The sequence below is a fragment of the Suricata suricatta genome, chromosome 10, assembly GCF_006229205.1.
Source record: "Suricata suricatta isolate VVHF042 chromosome 10, meerkat_22Aug2017_6uvM2_HiC, whole genome shotgun sequence".
Taxonomy (NCBI): Eukaryota; Metazoa; Chordata; class Mammalia; order Carnivora; family Herpestidae; genus Suricata; species Suricata suricatta.
The window spans coordinates 6,862,015-6,880,571 of NC_043709.1; the positions used below are offsets into that span (position 1 = coordinate 6,862,015).

General features: G+C 58.4%; 1 protein-coding gene across 2 annotated transcripts in view; it reads right to left on the minus strand.

Moving 5' to 3' along the window:
- Window positions 1-2,047: 2,047 nt before the first annotated feature.
- ZC3H7B (zinc finger CCCH-type containing 7B) overlaps window positions 2,048-18,557 on the minus strand; it is a 57,339-nt gene continuing 40,829 nt past the window's right edge. For both annotated transcript variants that reach the window (XM_029953512.1, XM_029953513.1), the window contains 11 exons: window positions 17,093-17,254; window positions 14,668-14,873; window positions 13,532-13,632; window positions 12,393-12,574; window positions 9,892-9,977; window positions 6,346-6,479; window positions 6,089-6,194; window positions 5,841-5,949; window positions 5,454-5,587; window positions 5,171-5,334; window positions 2,048-4,888 (listed from right to left, as the gene is read on the minus strand). In XM_029953512.1, the coding sequence (XP_029809372.1) occupies window positions 4,642-4,888; window positions 5,171-5,334; window positions 5,454-5,587; window positions 5,841-5,949; window positions 6,089-6,194; window positions 6,346-6,479; window positions 9,892-9,977; window positions 12,393-12,574; window positions 13,532-13,632; window positions 14,668-14,873; window positions 17,093-17,254 (1,631 nt within the window). In that variant the 3' untranslated portion in view covers window positions 2,048-4,641. The remainder of the gene's footprint in view (window positions 4,889-5,170; window positions 5,335-5,453; window positions 5,588-5,840; window positions 5,950-6,088; window positions 6,195-6,345; window positions 6,480-9,891; window positions 9,978-12,392; window positions 12,575-13,531; window positions 13,633-14,667; window positions 14,874-17,092; window positions 17,255-18,557) is intronic.

Below are 18,557 nucleotides of genomic sequence, written 5' to 3' on the forward strand. Positions count from 1 at the left end.
TATCCCTGTCCTGCTTCCCCGTTCCTCTTCCTCGTAACAAATTTAGTTTCTCATTTATCCTTCTAGTGCCCTTTGTTTCTGACCCCTGGGTGGTGAGGGTGAGGTGGGCCTGGCTGCAGGCTGCCTCAAGTTGACCCGGGATTTGCAGGCTGGGGCTGACCGAACCACTCCCCAGCCCAACAACTCTCTCGTGTGCTAGACAGCTTGCCACCAAGGTGCAGCGGGTGGGTGCCCACAAAGCATGATTGCAGAGGCAACAGGAAATGACATTCCATCCTTGGACATACATCCTTATTCACTGTCTGCAGAACCCTTCCAATGTACAGATGTGCTAAGCATCTAAGACCATGGGAGAGTGCTTAGTTCATACCTGGCATCAGGCAAGACCTTGTGAGGGATTCAAAATTAAGTAAGAAACCCGGCCAGGCAGGCCCCTACCCTTAGGGACTTTTCATGCCACTGCAAGTCAGTTCACGTGGCACCCCTACTCTGGGTTGGGGGTGGGGGCAGTTGGCAGTGCCACCCATGGTCACATAGGGGCCGTATCAGCAAATTGCTGGGTCAAGAGGCTGGAGAGGGTAGAGATGGGGACAGGGGAGGCTGCATAGAAAACTGCAGACATTGGAAGGGGCCGCATGGCAGGCGTGTTGGGATTTTCCGCACTTCCTGGGTTTCCCAGCTCAGAGGTCTGATGCCTGCTATAGATAGCTCCCCCGGGAGGGGTTATATGTGGGTGCAGTTTCTGGCAGAGCCCTCAAGGGCTTTCTCTAGGGAGGTGCAGAGCTCCCTCACCATCTGCAAGTCCCTGACAGCCACCCCACCTGCCCAGGGCCTCCTGCCTCTGAGGAAGCAGGGAGAAGCCTGCTGGGGCTCCATGGTGGTGGGGGCGCTCACTGGGACCCTTACTCACAGGAGGGAAGACCGGAAACAGACGTGTATTCAATAACTGGGGGCTGTTCAAGTCAGCTCTGGTCCCTTTAAAGTGTCGGCCACTGATCATAATACCTAAGTGGCATCAGGGCTTGGAGACACACGTGTGAAATACAATCGAGAGAAAAAGAAAGATGCGGGTCAGCAAGTACACACTGACAACAATGGTACAGCAGTCTTTATAAGCCTCTATTCCAGTTTCACCTCCTCCAGGAAGTCCTCCCTGGACCTGGCGCCTGGAACGCCTCCCACCGCTGTCCCTGTCAAACCATCCTACGCTCTCCCACGGAGGTCTGTGTTCCCTGGCAGACTTCGGTGCAAGGGAAGCCGCATTTCTTCGGTATCCTTGTTCCCAGGATCCGAGACGGAGTGGGTGCTCAGGGAATGTTTACCAAGTGGAGCTAAAGGAGAAGAGAATTTACAGTTCTCTGACAGCTATCTGGGGACAGCTTGCTCTTGAACATATGCAGCCCCTCCCATCAGGGCCCCCCTCCAGCCTCTGCAACACGCACAACCCGAGAGAGAGAGAAAGTCCCTCCAATCCCAGCAGATACGGACTTCCCTGAATTGAGAATTCCCAATCTAATACACTCTCGCCTTTTAAAGCTGGGAAATCTGGGCCCCGAAGAGAGCCCAGGCTGCAGTCAGAATCATAATCCAAAGCATGGCGTGCCTCCTCGATGTTCTGGAAAAGCCACACCCAGAAAGGGCACAGAGCCAACCCTGTGGAATTCAGGACGGTGCCCTTGATAAGAGCAGGGAGGTGTGGGTGCCTCGGGACAGCCCCGTGCGGACAGCTGTGAGCGGGCAGGCTGAGGGCCAGCCAGTGCTGCCGGGGCCTCTCGGACACAGCACAGCTTGTGCCTGCCAGCCGAAGTGCTGCCTGAGCTGGGGTCATCTGGGGTGCCCTGTTTACACAGGGACACAGACCTTCTGCCCCTCACCCCTCGGAATGTCTGCCTGTAGGCATGCCCGGCATCAGGCAGCTCTGCCCATGTGTACAGAGCAGCGCAGACCCCTGGGCACAAGTTCCAGGCAGGGAGGAGCAGGGGCGACAGAGGTCGGGGGCAGAGGTCAAAGGGCACACATTTATTTTCTAGAAGAAAGGCTAAAAGAATCAAGTTTCTTTCATTTTATTTTAAGAAGGACAAAAATTGTTATTAAAACATCTACATTATTATCAAGATACTAGACCTTATGAATATTTAATATTAAAGTGTGGTATTCTTAAATTTTTAATACACAGACATTTTAAAAGGACCATTAAATTGATTACTGTCCAGCTGAGAAATGCAGCGTCCCTCCTTCACCCTACCCCAAAGGGATACTCACATCAGGGGCGCCTGCCCCCCCATCACCATGTTTGAAGTCTTGTCCCTGCCTCCTGGCAGCGGGCACAGGCCCCAGATTCAACTCTCCAAGCCTCCCAGTCAGGGTCACGACGGAAATAATCACCCGCATCCTGTCCCCAGGCCCCCTGCCCCTGGCCCTGTGGGGGATCTGGCTTCAGCCAGGCCAGGGAGCCCCAGATCCCAGGGCCCCCTAGATGGGTAACAGGTTGACCAAGAAAAATCTGGACACGAATCCTATTCTTCTGGGCAGGAGACAAACACCAATCACTTTCTTCCCTGGAGCGCCACTGCTCTCTCCCGGCAAGGCTGGAGCGGTCGGGAAACGGGGCCTGGGAGAGGCCCCTCCTGCCCTCGCTGAAAATCACCTCCGACCCATGGCTCCAAGTCCCCGAATCTGAAAAATCCCTCTTAATTACACACCAGGATGGCTGCATTTTCTGGCCAAATTCTTTATCTTTAGCCCTCATTAGAAGTGACTCCTTGGATACCACACACATATATAATATTATATAGAGCGATATATTTAATACCTGTGTATATATGCATCACGGGGGCGACATATATACACACTAGAACGAGGCTGGTGACAACAGACTGCAACACCACGGATCAGGGAAAACAAGTGTCATCGACATTCACAGCCACGGCCCCCACCTCGGGTGTGCTCTCTCCTCCCCTCCAGCCACGCCACCAGCACGACTCTGCTGGCCTGCTGGGGGAAGGGGGCAGGGAGAGGAAAGGATGCATGCCACGATTACTGGGAAAGGCTGGGTAGTGACGGCAGGAGGAACAGGGTTCTCTGCGCCCGGGGTGCCCATAATCACATCACTGCTCACTATCGATCCTTGCTTGAGGAGAAATGAGGGGGATTCCATTCTCTCTGTCTCACCCCCCCACCCCTGACTCCAGCTGTGGTCCCCGGTTCCTTCCGGGGGGCCCCACTTCTCATGCCAATAGCGTGGGGCGTTCTGGAATGTCTCGGGAACCAGGGGAGGCCGGGTCTGCCCACAGGGGGTGGGATGGAGAGGAGGGGGTGCACGCAGACAGGTCAGACGAGAGGCATGGGAAAGGGCGTGGTGGCTGGAGGCAGGGGCGGGGGGTCAGCTGAGGTCCCAGGCAGCTGGGGGGCCGGAATCAGGGAGGGCTGGGACAGACAGGCATGACCGTATGTCTAGGTCTGGGGAGAAAGGGAAGGGGGCCATGCTGGGTCCTCAAGACAGAGGAGCTGTGTCCCATACTAGAGTGGCCCGTGGCACTCGTCACCCTTCTGTCCACATTCCCTGACCCCCACCCTTCCCCTTCTTCCCAGTACATCATGCAGGAGCTGAGCCCACAGGTGCCCTGCCTGTTACCACTGCCCCGAGCTGGCTGGGAAGTAACTTTCTGCTACAATCCCTACGACCATCCTCAGGAGGGGACAGTCCCTCTACAGGGTGCTGACACGGCCAATCCCGAGCCTCCCTTCCTCAGCCAACAGGTGTCAGTGCCTGGGGCCCCCATGGCACACTGATTCAGAGACTGTCATATCCCTGCCAAGAGCCTGGAGGCTCCACAGACCACTGGCCCTGGGCCTTTGGACTAGTTTGCCTCCTGGCGTTACCTTGTGCCGTGGGTGGGAGACCCTGAGCGGACACCCCTCCCTCCCAGGCCTGAGTCTTCCTATCTGCAATATGGGGGCTTGAGCTGACTCAGCTCCGGGGGCTCTTAGGACCTAAAGTCTACAGTTGGTGGCCCACGAGGGAGGAGGGCTGGGCTGGTGGCCTGACCGGAGAGGCTCCAGAGATCCTCTAACTGGGCCCTTCCCACTCTTCCAACCAGAGGGGAAACTGAGGCTCCAGAGGGCAAGCGACCAGTATTGTGTTCCCAACTCCACCCTGGGGCTGCATTTTAAAGCTAATTGGGGCCTCCAGCCCTCTGTTGTGTACGGATCTGCCCCCAGGGAGGTGGGGGCGAGGCGAGGTTGGGGCAGGGAAAAGGACCCTCCTGCTGCAGATTCAAGTGGGGACCCCAGGCTCCCCAGCCCTGAGCTTTGGGCCCCCGTTAGGAGCAGACAGAAGTTAAAGCTGTAGGCTGAAGCTGGAGGGGTCAGCCGGGCCCCTCCCTCCCCAACCAGGAGAGCCAGGGGCGGGGGCGCCTGCCGCAGGGCGAGGACCCTGGGAGCGCTTGGGGCTGCAGCGCGTGCACCTGGGTGTGCACACAGGTGGTGGGGGCAGAGGGGATGGACCGGGCCCTAGGGGGCCGGGGGCTGCCTGACGAGGGCGGCCCCCCACCCCCGGCCTGCCCTGGCCCTCCTACCAGGTCCTCTGTTCCCACCCCTGCCCCCTGACCCTAGGACTTCACCCAAGGCCCAGAGCCGGCCCTACTCCCCGGTGACGGCGGCGGCTGCAGGGCCTTCTGGGGGGGCCCCGGCGGCGCTCCCGTCCTCTTGCAGCAGGAAGTTGTATTTGCCAAAGTCGTCGTCCCGAGGGCACAGAAGCATATCCTTGCGGGCCTTGGCCAGCTTCTGCTTCAGCACCTCACGCCGGTCCAGCCACTCGGTGAGCTCCTCCTGCCCATGGGCGCAGCGGCACTTGTCCCCATCTGGGCAGGCCTTGCCCTTCTGGAGCCTGTGGGCAGCAGGAGGCTCACTGCCCAAGCCTGAGCCCTATCCACCACGGGCTGCAACCCTGGGCTGGCTGCCCCCCCCACCCCCACCCCAAGACAAGCATCTCCCTGGGCAGCCTCTGTCCTGGTGAAAGCTGGCATGTCGGGCCTTCTCGAGGATCTGCCTCAGGGCGGAAGGCAGGGGTCTGGCAGATGCGAGCCCACCGCGTCCCTCCCCATCCTGCCCCCCTGCTCCTCACATGCAGGAGCAGCTGTCTCTGGCCCGCCCCGCGGCCCTGCCCCACCTGTCGCAGAGCCGGAACTCGCCCATGGGGAAGCGGTAGGCCCAGCCGCTGGCGTCGCTGTCCGACGTGAAGACCTTCTCCTTGTGCTTCTCAGACTGGATGTGCTGCTGCCACTGCTTCTTGCTGTTGCTGTTCTTGCCGCAGAGCCAGCAGTGGTAGCCCATCTGCGGGCACAGCCGCCGTGGGTGCCCGGGCCTCGCCCTGCGCCTGGACTGTCGAGCCCGCCCCACGCCCTCCCAGGTGCGGCTCGGCCCCGGGGCCCGCGCATGCGCGAGAGCGTTACCATGATGTCGGCGTAGTCTGTGGGCATCTGGATCTGCTTCTCCCCTTCCCGAGAACTGATTGGGGTCCCTTCCCCTGGCTTCCCTGGGTTGTGTTTCTTCAGCCACATGTCATAGGTCTGCTGCATGTCCAGGACTGGTGGGAAATGGAGGCCAGAGTGCTCGTGAGAAGGGGACCCTTCATCCATTCTGGCCCAAGACACCCCCTGGACTCGGGAGCAGGGGGCAGCCCAGGCCTTGCTGTCGGGCAGGTGTAGTCTGAGGGGAGGGGGCGGGAGGAGGTCAAAGGGAGAGACAGCAGGTGCTCTTGGGCTGACTGATGATTTGGGGGGTCTGGCAGTGAGGGGACCCTGGGCCAGGCCCCCATCCTGCCCAGTCTCCCCACTCACTCTTGTTCTCCTTCATGAACGTCCACATGTCCCTCTCCTCCGGGCTGTGTGCGAAGGAGCAGTTCCCCACGTACTGGCACTTGCGGCCGTTCTGCGCGTGGATGCAGAGCTGCAGGGTGGGCGTGGGGAGAGCCTGCTGATTATGTTACAGCCCCAGCTGGCAGGCAAGCCCTGCGGCGGCCCCTTAGCACACCCTCAGCACCCCTGTGTGAGTTCCCACCACCACCCTGCACCTTCCCGGCGCTCACATCGTATTGCTGTGGGAAGTTGCGAATGGATGGCAGCGGCCTCACCGACACCCATTTCCTCTTGGCTTTTGACATCACCAGGAGCACCCGCCGCTCCTTGGTCCAGCTGTAGGACAGAGCCGGGAGGGAGATGGTTGGGGAGAGCTCAGGGCAAAGCCTCGGGCTATGTGACGGTCCATGAAGAGCCCTGGGCTCCTTACTTATGACGCTGGGTGCCCCCCCCGCCCGCCCCCAGCCCCTCATGGCGCCGGGCTCACCAGTGCCGGGCCTTGGCGCTACAGTACTTGAGGTCTTTGTCAGGCTCCACCACTTGCCCATTCCTCCAGCACTGGCCACACACAAACTTCATCTGCAGGTCGAAGGTGCTGGGCCCATGTGTCCGAGGCGCACCCTGTTGGGGAAAGGGGCTGGTGAATCCACAGGCACCAGGGCTGAGGCCTGGAGTCTGTCACGCAGGTGGCCTCCAGCAGTGTTAGGGCCACCCCAGAGCCTTAGAATGAGCCAGTCCACGACCATGTACCGGTGGGAAGTAACCTCCCCATTCCAGGGCACATGGCCTCTCAGTGTGGGAGCCGGGTCTGGGACAGGGCTCCGGACTCCTGACTGAACACTCTGCCTTATCCAGCTGGTCCCCGTGGATCTGCTCTTTGCAGCTGCTGGCATTTCCCTGAGTGTGGGGCATGCTTTTGTGCATGCTGTTCCCTCTGCCTGTAATGCCCTTCCTTTTTACTTCGTCAGCCTTAATCTGGAAACTTTCAAACCTCAGCTCAACCATTACGCCCTCCCTAGAGCTCTCCTCTAAGTGGCAGCTGCCCATCCCCGCCCCCCCAGCACCTGAACCGCCTCGTGCTGATCAGCTTATCTAGTTACAAGGGCTGGGTGGGCGGGCAGCAGGGCCCAGGTGGGAAGCCACTTGCACAGGAGCCTGGCTTGGGTGGTGGCACAGACTTCTGGGCAGCCCTGGTTCCCCAGGGCCCCACCCTGTTCTCTCCCCATCCTCTGCTCCGGCCCTTCCTTTGCAGGTGGGAGGGCCTGGTCCTCATGCCTAGGATGGGGGCAGGAGAGGAGGTGGGGGAAGTGGCCACCAGCCTTGTCTCCTGCCACTTGGAAGCCCCTCACCCAGCTATATTGGCTAATCCATGGATTCTCCTGTCATCTTGGGCCTCCCTGTCTCCCTGGAGCCTTAGATGTGGGGTTACTCCTCCAGGGGGCCCTCTCTCCTCCAGGCTGGAGGGGATCCATTCCCTACCATGGGAGTACTCTGTGTCCCTGGCACTACCTGGCTCGGGGCCTGTCCCTGAGCAGGAAAGGGCTCTGTCCACGTGTGTGACCTGAGCCCTGGCCTGGTGCTGGGATGCTCACAGGCTGGCTCGACCCCAGGACAACCAACCTGTCACCTCGGTAACAAGGCAGAGGCACACGGTCGTAGCTGGGGCATGGCCTGTGCTAGAGCGGGCGGGAGGTTCTCCTCATCACTACTGATTCTTACATGTTCCACTGGATTCTCCCAGAAGCCTGAGGGAACCCATTTCACAGGCAGGGTAAGTGGGGACTGCTCTAACAAACAGTCACACCAGCTCACCGGGCTTCCCTTTCCATGAAGGTACAGCCTCACCAGCTGCTTGCTGCAGCCCTGGGAGGTAGGTGGGTTCATTCCCATTTGATTGAATAGAAGCAGAGGCTCAGGGAGGTTACGAACCCCCCACAGGTACGTGGCCTGAGGACAGGGACCTGGCGAGAGGCGGGTGCTCCTGCTTCTTTGTGGGCTGGCACAGTTATGCGGCATGGGCACCCAGCTGCAGCAGCTCCCACCCTGCCATCTCGTTCTCAGCCTCATGGTGCTACTGGCCCTGCTCTCTGACGGCAGCCACGCAAGACGGCTCAGGCCCTGGTCACGGCCAGGCCTGGAACAGGAGCCCTACTCTAGAGCCAGGCCCAAGGGTGGCATCCTGGGGGGGGAGCAAGGTGGTGCCGCTGGCAGCGAGAGGGGCTTGAAGCCAGTCATGGCACCCTTGGGCAGCCAGGCCTGCCCCCGTTCCTGGGAACCTTGGCAGCAGCCCTGAGTAGGAAGAAGGGTAGAGGTGGTGAGGACTCCGAGTTCTCTTAGAAGATAACACTGCAGGTCCGACCTAAGCCCCTCACTGCTTCCCAGCTGGGATCCTGGCCAGGAGCAAAAAATAAACCGCATGGTAGGGAGGGGGAGGGGAAAAGAGGATTGCACAGGAAGGGACGGAGGAGGGGCGCAGCCAGGAAGAGGGAGACGAAGAAAAAGGATCGGAAAGAAGGGCTGAGGAGAGCGGGGGGAAGTCCCAAGGGGGCCAGGCAACCCCGTGGGTACACGTGGCCTGGAGAGGGGGTCGTCCCTCATGTGTGGATGGCATGGGGGCCTCACCTCACACTATCTCTGGGGCCTGACACCACCCCTTCTGTCCCCACTGTCATCTATGGCTATAATGACCCCAGCTCTTAGGGAGCATATGAGGGTCAGGACGGCAGGCCTGGTGCAGAGCAGGGACCCAGCAAGCCACAGCTTGGTCAGCTGCTGCGACCCTCACACCCACCCTGGGAGACGGCAGGTAGGATTATGACCCCATTTTATGGGTGAGGAATCCTCGGGGGGGTGGGAATGGTGCACGGTTGCGGGGGAGCTGAGTGAGCTCAGGACGAGATGTCAGAGAACGAGGCATTTACTCCGCTAAGTGTGCCCCTGGGTAGGCCTCTAGTATGCTCCGAGACTCGGTTTCCCGGTCTGCAACTGCCACAGCTCACTTCCCCAGGCGCAGGGTGAGGATCAAAAGGGATGGAAGGTGATATACTCAGTGGGTACAAAGTTTGAGGAGAACCAGGATATTCACCTGGTCTCAAGGCATCTCCCCAGAAGGTACTTACTAACTACAAAGGGGGAAAATGTAACTTCACAGGAAAGAAGGCTCTACAGTAGAGGGACCTTTAATCAAGTGATCACCAGTAATGAGACAAATGGAGGTGACCGGCCTCCTGAGGAAGTGGACATCACCTTTGGGGTTGGAGGAACCATCGATAATCCCAAATGGAGAGGGCTATTTTTTTTTTTTAATGCTTATTTATTTTGAGAGAGACAGAGACAGAGAGAGGGAGAGAGAATCCCAAGCAGGCTCTGAGCCGTCAGCACAGAGCCTGACCGTGGGGCTGATCTCACGACCCGAGCCAAAATCAAGACTCAGATGTTTAACCAAACTGAGGCCCCCGGGTGCCCCTGGCTGGACCTTATATGAGAGAGATGCTCTTCAAAACCATCAGCGTCACGCAAGAAAGACTGGGGGACTGCTCTAGGTTACAGGAGACCAGACAGCACGACAATTAAATGCAGCGTCACTTGGGATCCAGGGACAGTTCACCAAATCGGAATAAATAGGACATCATAATCTGGAGAATCACACCGATGTTAGTTCTGTGATGCAGATCACTGTACTGCGGTTGTTATGTAAGGCAGTGTCCTTATTTTTAGGAAATACACACTGAAGTATTTGGGGGTGATGAGGCATCTTGTCTACAACTTACTCTCAAATGATTCAGAAAAAGGTATGTTACAATTGCAGATCAGTGTCTCTGTGGATGTACATGTATAAACAGGACAAAGTGAGCGTGGAACGTAGTAAAACGGTTAATATCTGGGGAATCCAGAAACAGGCATACGTGAATTCTTTGTACTCTTCTTACCAATTTCTGGCAAGTCTGAAATTATGTTTAACTGAAGGAGTGGGGAGTGGCTCTCGGGGGCCTGATCCCACCCCCCTACCCCCAGGGCCGATGCGGGGCCTTACCAAGCTGCTGCTGGCCTTCCCTGCATGGGCCTCCATCTGCTGCCAGTATTTCTTGGATTCCTGGACAATGTCTTCGTGGGTCATGCCTGTGGAGGGCGGGACCAGACGCGGGCATCCGTGAAGTAGCGCAGCGAGAAAGGCAGGGGATCTTCAAGGGGCCGCGCCCAGGCACAGGCCCAGACGCCCCATCCCCCAGGCCGGCCCTGCCACAGAAAACGTGGGGTGCGGGCAGAGCACTCAGCCTCTCTGGGCCTATTTGCTTGTCTGCAATTGGGAATGGAGGACCCGCTCGAAGCCCTCCCAGGGAGCAGGAGCAGAAAATGTAGCCAAGAGTAGGAAAATGCGAGAAAGATGTTGGCCCTGCAGCACGGCGCGGTGGCCCTCCCGCCCTCATGCCAGCGACCCTGTCTCTATGGGCAGCTGCTCAGCACCGTCCTTGACCTCCACCTCGCTCAGTGGGCCTCAGGCCTCACTCCTGCCTGGCAGCCTCTAGCCCATTGGCTCTTAGGGCTCCGTGCCTGGCCCAGCCTGGCTCCCTAGCTCACCGACGGACCACTGCAGGTCAGCAAAGGGGCACACCACCTGCCTGGTGGCCCAGACCCTCCCAATCTGACTGCTGACACTGAGCCCACCCTCTTGAGGTACAGCGTGGAGCCTCTTCCAGGAAGCACACCCTGCTCCCATCCCCTCCAGTCTCTTTCTCGGACTGATTTCCTTTCTTTAAAAAAAAATGTTTTTTCTACTGTTTTTATTTATTTTTGAGAGAGAGAGAGCATGAGCAGGGGAGGGTCAGAGAGAGAAGGAGACACAGAATCCGAAGCAAGCTCTAGGCTTCGAGCTGTCAGCACAGAGCCCGACACGGGGCTCGAACCCATGAACTGCATGATCGAAGCTGGATGCTCAACCGAATGAACCACCCAGACGCCCCGATTTCCTTTCGACCCTGTCCAGGCACACTCTCCATGGTGGCTGCTTGTCACTGGAGGCTTATTCTGGTCAGGCACTGTCCCTGACACCCATTTTTCTTGCTGATGATTCCCAAACATGTATCTCTAACCCAGACCTCTGTGGTGAACTTCCACATCCAGCTGCCTGCTCAACATCTCCACTTGACATTCAAGATGTAGTTCAAACTCCCCACATCCCACACTGAGCCCTGACGTGACGACCCCCCCACCCCAAACCTGCCCCTCCTGCAGCCCCCCCCCCGAGAACATGGCAACCCCATTCTTCCAGTTACTCTGGTCAAGAATCTTGCAGCTGACCTTGACGCCATCTTTTGTCTCATACTTCACATCCGGTCCATCAACAACTCTGGCTGCCTCCACCATCAACACATCCTCAGAATCTGATCACTCCTTCCTTCCACCCTGCTGCTGTGACCCTGGCCTGAGCCACACCTTCCCTGCCCCCCCACCCCGTCTGCCCTAACCCCTCCATTCTCCACCCAATAGCCAGAGTGAGTTTTGAAAAATACCTATCAAACACTATACCTCTACCCACTTAAACCCTCCAGACCCTGCACGTCCTATTTAGAACAATCCGAACTCCATGGATGGCCTAGAGACTTGTACACACGCAGGTCCCCACCTCCCTCGAGGCCCTCCTCCCCCCATATGCTCAGCCGCTCCGCTCTCACAGACCTTTCTGTACCAAGTCCAGCCTCAGGGCCTCCCGCCTTGCCACTCCCTCTGCCTAGCATGCTCCTCTGACCTTTCCTGGCTCCAATGCCACCCTCCTCAGAGAGGCTTTCCTTGACCTTCTGATCCCAAATGCCCCAGCCTGAGTCCCTCCCCATCCTGTCGCTCTGCCTTACTTCCCTCACAGCATCTGAAATTACATAACCCTATTCCATCAACTCTAAGAAGACATCGATTGTTAGATGCACCATTATCTTATGTGACACCCCCCAGAACGCTAATCAGACGACAACCTGCGGTGGGGAGCGGCGGGGGGATACGTGCGTCCTAGAACAGACGGACCCGAGGTTTATTCCCTACTTGTCCTGCCTGCCTTGCCCTCGCTTCCAGATACCAGGAGTTCTGTGAGAGCAAGGACCTCGAGCAGTTCTTGCTCAGTCCCTTGACGCAGAGCAGGGACACTTGTCATCTTATTAGATGAGTGAGTGAGTATCTTTTCATCTCCTCAGCTTGGAGGTGGAGACCAGGACAGCCAGTTCAGGGATGAGCAAATGGAGGCGCAGCCAGGGGGAAGCGACTTTGCCGATGACCAACCAGGCAGCTGGCTCTGCATCCTCTCCCTTTTCCACGTGCGTCCCCCTGGCATGGCCTGCATAGGGGTCAACCCAGGACCATCCAAGCCTGGAAGCTCACTGAGAGCAAGCCTGTGTGTCCCCTGTGTTGTGTGTGTGTGTGTGGGGGAGACCCGCTCTGGCACAGGCACCCCTCCACTGACCACCCCTCCTGAATGTGAGTCCCCCTCTGCCACCTGCCACGGGCCGGCCCCTCTGCCCCCCGCCCGCCCCCGCCCAGCCCCCTCACCCGAGTACTGCTGCAGCAGCCAGACTTTGAGCTCGATGAAGCTGTGGGCGAAGTGGCAGCTGTCCTCCCGCAGGCAGCCGTAGCGCACCTCGTGGCGGCACACATCAAACTGGAAGTGCTCCTGGAACTGGCGGATCTTGGAGTACTTGAGGGAGGTGGAGCGGACGATGTGCACCAGGCACCTGGCGGAGGGGGCGGGGCGCACAATGCAGTCTGCAGCCCCTGACCACCCCCCGCTGCCATCCCCACCATTCCGGACGGGGCTGTCTCCCCAGTGCCTGGCAAGCCTGCGGGAAGAGGCTTCCCCCTGGGTGTTCCTGCCCTGTTAATTGCTTCTAGAACACGACAGCACAGTAGGCAAGACGTGGGGGTCCTACGCTCAGCTGTAGGCTCCTCCCCTGGCCTCCAGGAAGGGCCAGCTCAAAGGTGGAGCCACCAGCAGGAGGCCACAGATGCCACCTGCTACGAGGCTGGGAGAAGGGAGGGCCTGCAGGTAGGAGAAAGGGCAGGCTCCCCAGCTCGAATGCCACTCCGGTCGCCAGACGAACGATCATAGAGCATCTCCTCTGGGACAGGAATTTAATTATGCTCACAGCAACCCTAGCAACTTAAAGACAGGGAAAGCAAGGGTCACACGCAGGGCATAAAACAGGACATGGACCAGGCTGGGATGTAGACCCAGGTTTGTCTGACCCCAGGGTCTGGGCTCTATCATCCATGCTGGGGCGGAGCCAAGGGGAGTCAGAGGGAGCAAAGGTTGGGTGTCAGACCTGGCCCAGCCTCTCCCACTCGCTGTCCAACGCCTATGTCACGACAGTGGAGGGCACCAGACGGGAGTCAGAGATGTGGCCTCCCACGTGCCTGTTGCGTGAACTACTCCCGAGCCTCATCAGTACAACAGAGACTGTGTCTCCTCCCTCGCGAGACTGAGGAGACCCTTCAAATACCCATTGGAATACATCTCTCAATAAATGGGGTTTCGTGCTTTCCAGGTGGATGCTGGATCCGAGCCCTGAATTCTGCCCCTTGCCTTGGCACCCTAGGCCCACCCTCTGGCCTCAGTTGCTCCCCAGGCGCCTGAAGTATCCCAGGCCTCCATATGCCCCTGCTCCCAGGCCCAGGCTGTGGGCCCCACTCACTTGTTGTTGTGGAAGCTGTGCTTGGCAGCCAGGTTGGAGCAGACAGACGGGGAATCCTTGGTGCCTTTGCTGATGATCCGGGGCTTACTGTCAAAGCAGATCTGCCCGGGGAGGGGGCGGGCTGGGACCTGGGACCTGGCATGGCCACCCGGGGAGGGGGTGGACAGGGATCTGGCATGGCGACCTGGGGATGGGGAGGGCTGGGTCCCTGCAAGCCCTGCCCTGAATCAGGGGAGTGAGGAAGGGAACCCCAGGTTCCGTGATTCCTAGCTCTCTGGCTCTAGCTCACCGACAGCCTGGACTGTGGCTCTCTCTGGTCCCACCACCCCAAATGCCTGGGGTGGGGCTGGGAGGGATAACTCCAAGTCTCTGAGCCTGTTTCCTCAGCTGTAAACTGGGAAGTAACCATGCCTGATAACCCCCGGGTTGACTGGGAAGCTCAGAAAGGACATGACAGAAGGGCAAGTGCTTTGTAGAGCACACAGCTGCCAGCACACACAGTTTCCAGCTGACTACTCTGACGGGAGTGGCCAGTCCCCCTGCTCTAGGAGTTCGGGGGAAGGGCCGGCTGTGCAACGGGTCGGGGTTGGGCTGAGCTGCACCTGCAGCCCGGATCCAGGGCGCTTGCTCCATGGACATGGGCCTGACGCGGTCACTGCCCTCATCACACTCTGATCGGGCAGGGGAAGCAGGGGGCCAGGGAGGGTACAACACAGGGAGGGTACTCCAGGGACAGAAGACAGACAGCCTGGACACAGGCAGGGAAGCGGGCAGGAAGGTGTCACGGGCACTGGAGTTGGCACAGAGAGACAAGTGGGTGTGGGGAGGATGAGTAAAAGCCCCTAGTGCTGAGCCTGGCCTTTGATAGTCAGAGGATGGAAAGAAGGGGTATGATGATCTCTTTCTGGCCTCAGTGTCAGCCTCCCCCAAATGAGGGCGCTGGATAGGATCTGAGCTTTAGCATGCTAGGGTCCTACGGGCCTTTCTGACAGTCCAAGGATCTACCGATTCTAAACTCGGGCCTCCCAAACCCACAGGCCCCAGGATGGGAATTCTATTATGGAGCGCGCCAGAAAGCCCCTCCCCAGCCCCCTGCGCGCCATTGACCGTGGAGGTGGTGGGCGAGTGGGCGGTACCTCACAGAGGAAAGTGAAGATGCCCTGGTGCTCCTTGAGGAGCTTGGCGATGGTGAGGCTGCCGCGCTTGACGCCCCCCAGCGGGTCAAAGAGCAGGTCGCGGTTGAGGGTGCCCTTCCGCTCCTCTGTCCACACGTCGATCTCCTCCTGATGGTAGGCGAAGGTGCAGTTATCCCCGTACTTACAGTCCTGCTTGTTAATCATGTCTGCAAAGAGGCAACAGGACACACGTTCTGCCAGGCGGGACGGCAGGCCGCAAAGTCCCTGGGACCACCGCCGCGGCAGGCTGGGGCCAGGCCCATCTCCGCCATGGGTGGGGGCGCTGCTCATCACAGGACTGGGGAGGGGTCCAGCGGCAGAGCAGGGGGAAGCCCTTCCCAGGCCAGGTCCCTTCTTTGCTCTGCACCCGTGTTGGGGGGAGGACCTGTTTTTCCACCTACAAAGCATGCAGTCACCCCACTCTGGCGCCTCACCAAGTCACCTCGTGGGGGTCGGGCAGGATGAAAAGGGTAAGAGGCTATCCCAGAGGACTACGGCCGCTATATACACACGCTAGGTTTTCTGCTACTATCCACCAGGAAAACACCGCTGGTTAAGGGCCGGGGCAGACTTGGGCTGGGATCCCCTATGATTCCTCAGCTGTCTATCCCATAAACAGAGAACTGGGTTGTTGTGGGGATAAAGTGCAAAAATAAATAAAATACCTGGGGACCAGGGGCGCCTGGCTGGCTCAGGCGGTAAAGCGTGTGACTCTTGATCTCGGGGCTGTGAGTATAAGCCCCATGTTGGGTGTGGAGCCTACTTTAAAACAAAAAACCCAAAAACCCGAAAAACTCCTGGGGACCAGAGGGTGGGGGGGGCAGCAGGCTCACACCCCAGAGCCCTTCCGTTTCCTGGGGGTAGGAACTGTTTTTCTTCCTTTCTCTCCCCTGCTCACACTCTATGCCTGTGCTGCCACATCCTCCTGCCAGGCTGCAGGCACACAAGGACAAAGGAGCCAAGGCGCGGATGACCACCGCGGGCTGCTTCGTGTGGGCGTCAGCTCTGCAGGGAATGGCTTCCTAAGACCCGGGTGCCGCAGGACCAGGTTCAAAGGAGTCAGGATTCGGCATGTATCTGGGGGGTGGTTAGGATGCAAAGGGGGCTCGTAAGGCTCACGGAATTCGACCTCACCCACACCAGCCAGGGGACAGCTGAGGCCTTCAAGCCCGGGAGGGACATGTCCTCAAGATCCTGCTGGGAGGACAGGGAGCTGGTCCAGAAAGCCTGGGGCTCCTGCCATATGCTGGGTCGGGGGACAAAGGTGGAGCCTCCCGAAACCTCAGTTTCCTCCCATGGAGTTGTGAGGAGGCGTGACGGTGCGCACACAAGGCGACACGATAAAGCGCTCTGCACGGTCGGGACTGTTGGTGCACTGCCACTTCGGGCCACGAGGCTCGGTTGGGGAACAGAAGACCTCAGATAACGTATGTGACAAACGTCCATTAAATACTGGCCAAATGCACATGAGCCAGAAGTGAAGACAATGACAACATATGAAGCTTTAAAAGCTAATATTATCCACTTTTAGTGGATAAAACTTAAACTTAAAAATGTAAAACTGATAATGAAAAAATAAAAACAAATAAATACAGGCACCTGGGTGGCTCAGTCGGTTAAGTGTCTGACTTCAGCTCAGGTCATGATCTCGCAGTTCGTGGGTTAAAGCCCCATTTCGGGCTCTGTGCTGACAGCTCAGAGCCTGGACCTTTCTTTGGATTCTGTGTCTTGCTCGCTCTATGCTCCTCCCCTGCTTGTGCTCCCTCTCTCTCTCAAAGATAAATAAATCAATTTACAATAAATAACCAAATAAAATTTTAAAAAGCTATTATTTATCAAGCCCTTTACTATATGCTGGTCTCAAATGCTTTACATGAGGGGCACCTGGATAGCTCAGTTGGTTAAGCGTCTGACTTCGGCTCAGGTCATGATATCACGGTTTGTGGGTTTGAGCCCCATGTCGGGCTCTGTGCTGACAGCTCAGAGCCTGGAGCCTGCTTCACATTCTGTGTCTCCCTCTCTCTCTGACCCTCCCCTGCTGACAGTGTCTCTATCTGTCTCTCAAAAATAAATAAAAGACATTAAAAAATAAAAAAAAAAATGCTTTACGTGAATTCTCTCCACGTCTCTCCGACAGCCCTTTGCGACCCCACAGAGGTGACAGCAACTACTCTCCGTGAGCTGCCTGATCCTCACACTCAGTAGGGGCTCCAGCTTGAATGGAACATCCAGAATGTTCCTTCCTGTCTGTGGAGCTGCCAGGGTGGGGGCCAGAGGCTCACTCTGGTATGGAATTCATCGTTGGTGAATGGCCACCTGCCTACCAGTGACGCAGGGCAGGGCCCCAGCTGGGCGTGGGGCTGAGGCCCCGCTGCAGCCCACCCACCTTTGCACAGGTAGTAGGAGCCCACGAAGCTGGTCTTGGTGGGCCGGGGCCGGATCCGCTTCCACGTCTGGTCCTCAGAGCTCCGGAGCCGGCCCAGCAGGATGTCCCGCTTGCACTTGTGCTCTAGGCCCTCCCGGTAGGTATAGTCGCCCGCCCTGGGGCCTGTGGGGACACGTGGACAGAGACAGACTTCAGATGTAGAACTGAAGGGTGACAGCAGATGGACCCAAGCCATGGGAATCGGGCTCCTGCCTGAAAACCCACCTCCTTCACCTGGGCTTCCCGCCAGTGCCTGCCACACCCTTCCTGGCCACAGGCTCCCTGGAGCGGAGGTGAGGGGAGGCCCCCTCCAACGCACCCAGCCCCTTTCCTGACCCCCCAGTGAGCCAGACATTTCAGTGTTTCCCTAGAAGGAACTGTGAAGACAGTACCTGGCAGAGAGCAGGCCCACCTCTTTCCTGTCCTGCCCAGAATGGCACTGCCCGCTGTCCCCCTCCCCCACCCTGCTCCTGCCAAGTCTTCTGACCCAGGGCCTCCTCTCCCCTGACAGTGAGGAAATAGCCCTTGTGGGGACCAGCAGGGGCATGGCCGTTCATGGGGCGTTTGTTGGCTCCTCCAGCGCAGGGGCAGCGGGCGTGTGGACTGTGGAGACAGTCTGAGGTCCGTGTGAGGAAGAACTTGGTCGTGGGCATAGCCATCCAACAAGATGGCGCTCTGTCCCTGCCGCCGGCAGTCCCTGGGAGCTTTGGTGGGGTGACTCTCATGGGCGACGTGTATGTTCAGGGAGATGAAGGGGGAGGTCTCCCAGTGGGCAGGGACGACAGCAACTAGACAACCTCTAAGGTCCTGTCAACCCTAATACCCCTGAGACAGAGAATTCTAGACTGCTAAGACTTTTAAGCCTGGCATCCCAAGAGAGCATCACATGAAACCTTCAGGGATTCTGGAAAATGAGTCTTAGACTAGAATTCTGAGATTCCAGGTGTGCTGAAAATGGTGTCCCGGCATTGGGCATCTATTCCAAACTGCTTCTGTAGCCTCCCTTGGATTTGGGGGCTGGGGATCTAGGAACCACATTTCCCAGACTCCTTTGCCACCTGGGCTCCAGGCAAGGTTGGCATTCGCCCAGGGAGTTGCACTCATGTGAGAAGCGGACCAAGAGGCGGAGGGGAAGGGAGGTGTGTGGGGGCTGGTGTGCTCCTGCAGTGGCCGGCCGGCCTCACCTCCATGGCCAGGCACCAGCCTCCGGGCTGTGGGCGGCCGGGTACAGACCAGAAGGTCCAGCAGCCCCCCGATCACGGTGTGGGAGCAGTGCAACCCAGCTCCGGTCCTCAGCTTGTGGAAGAGCGGTGTAGAGGCCAGTGGGGCCTCCCAGCCCCCACTCCTCCAGCTCTTCCAGCAGGCTTTTTTTTTTTTTACATTTATTTTTGAGAGACAGAGCACGAGTTGGGGAGGGGCAGAGAGA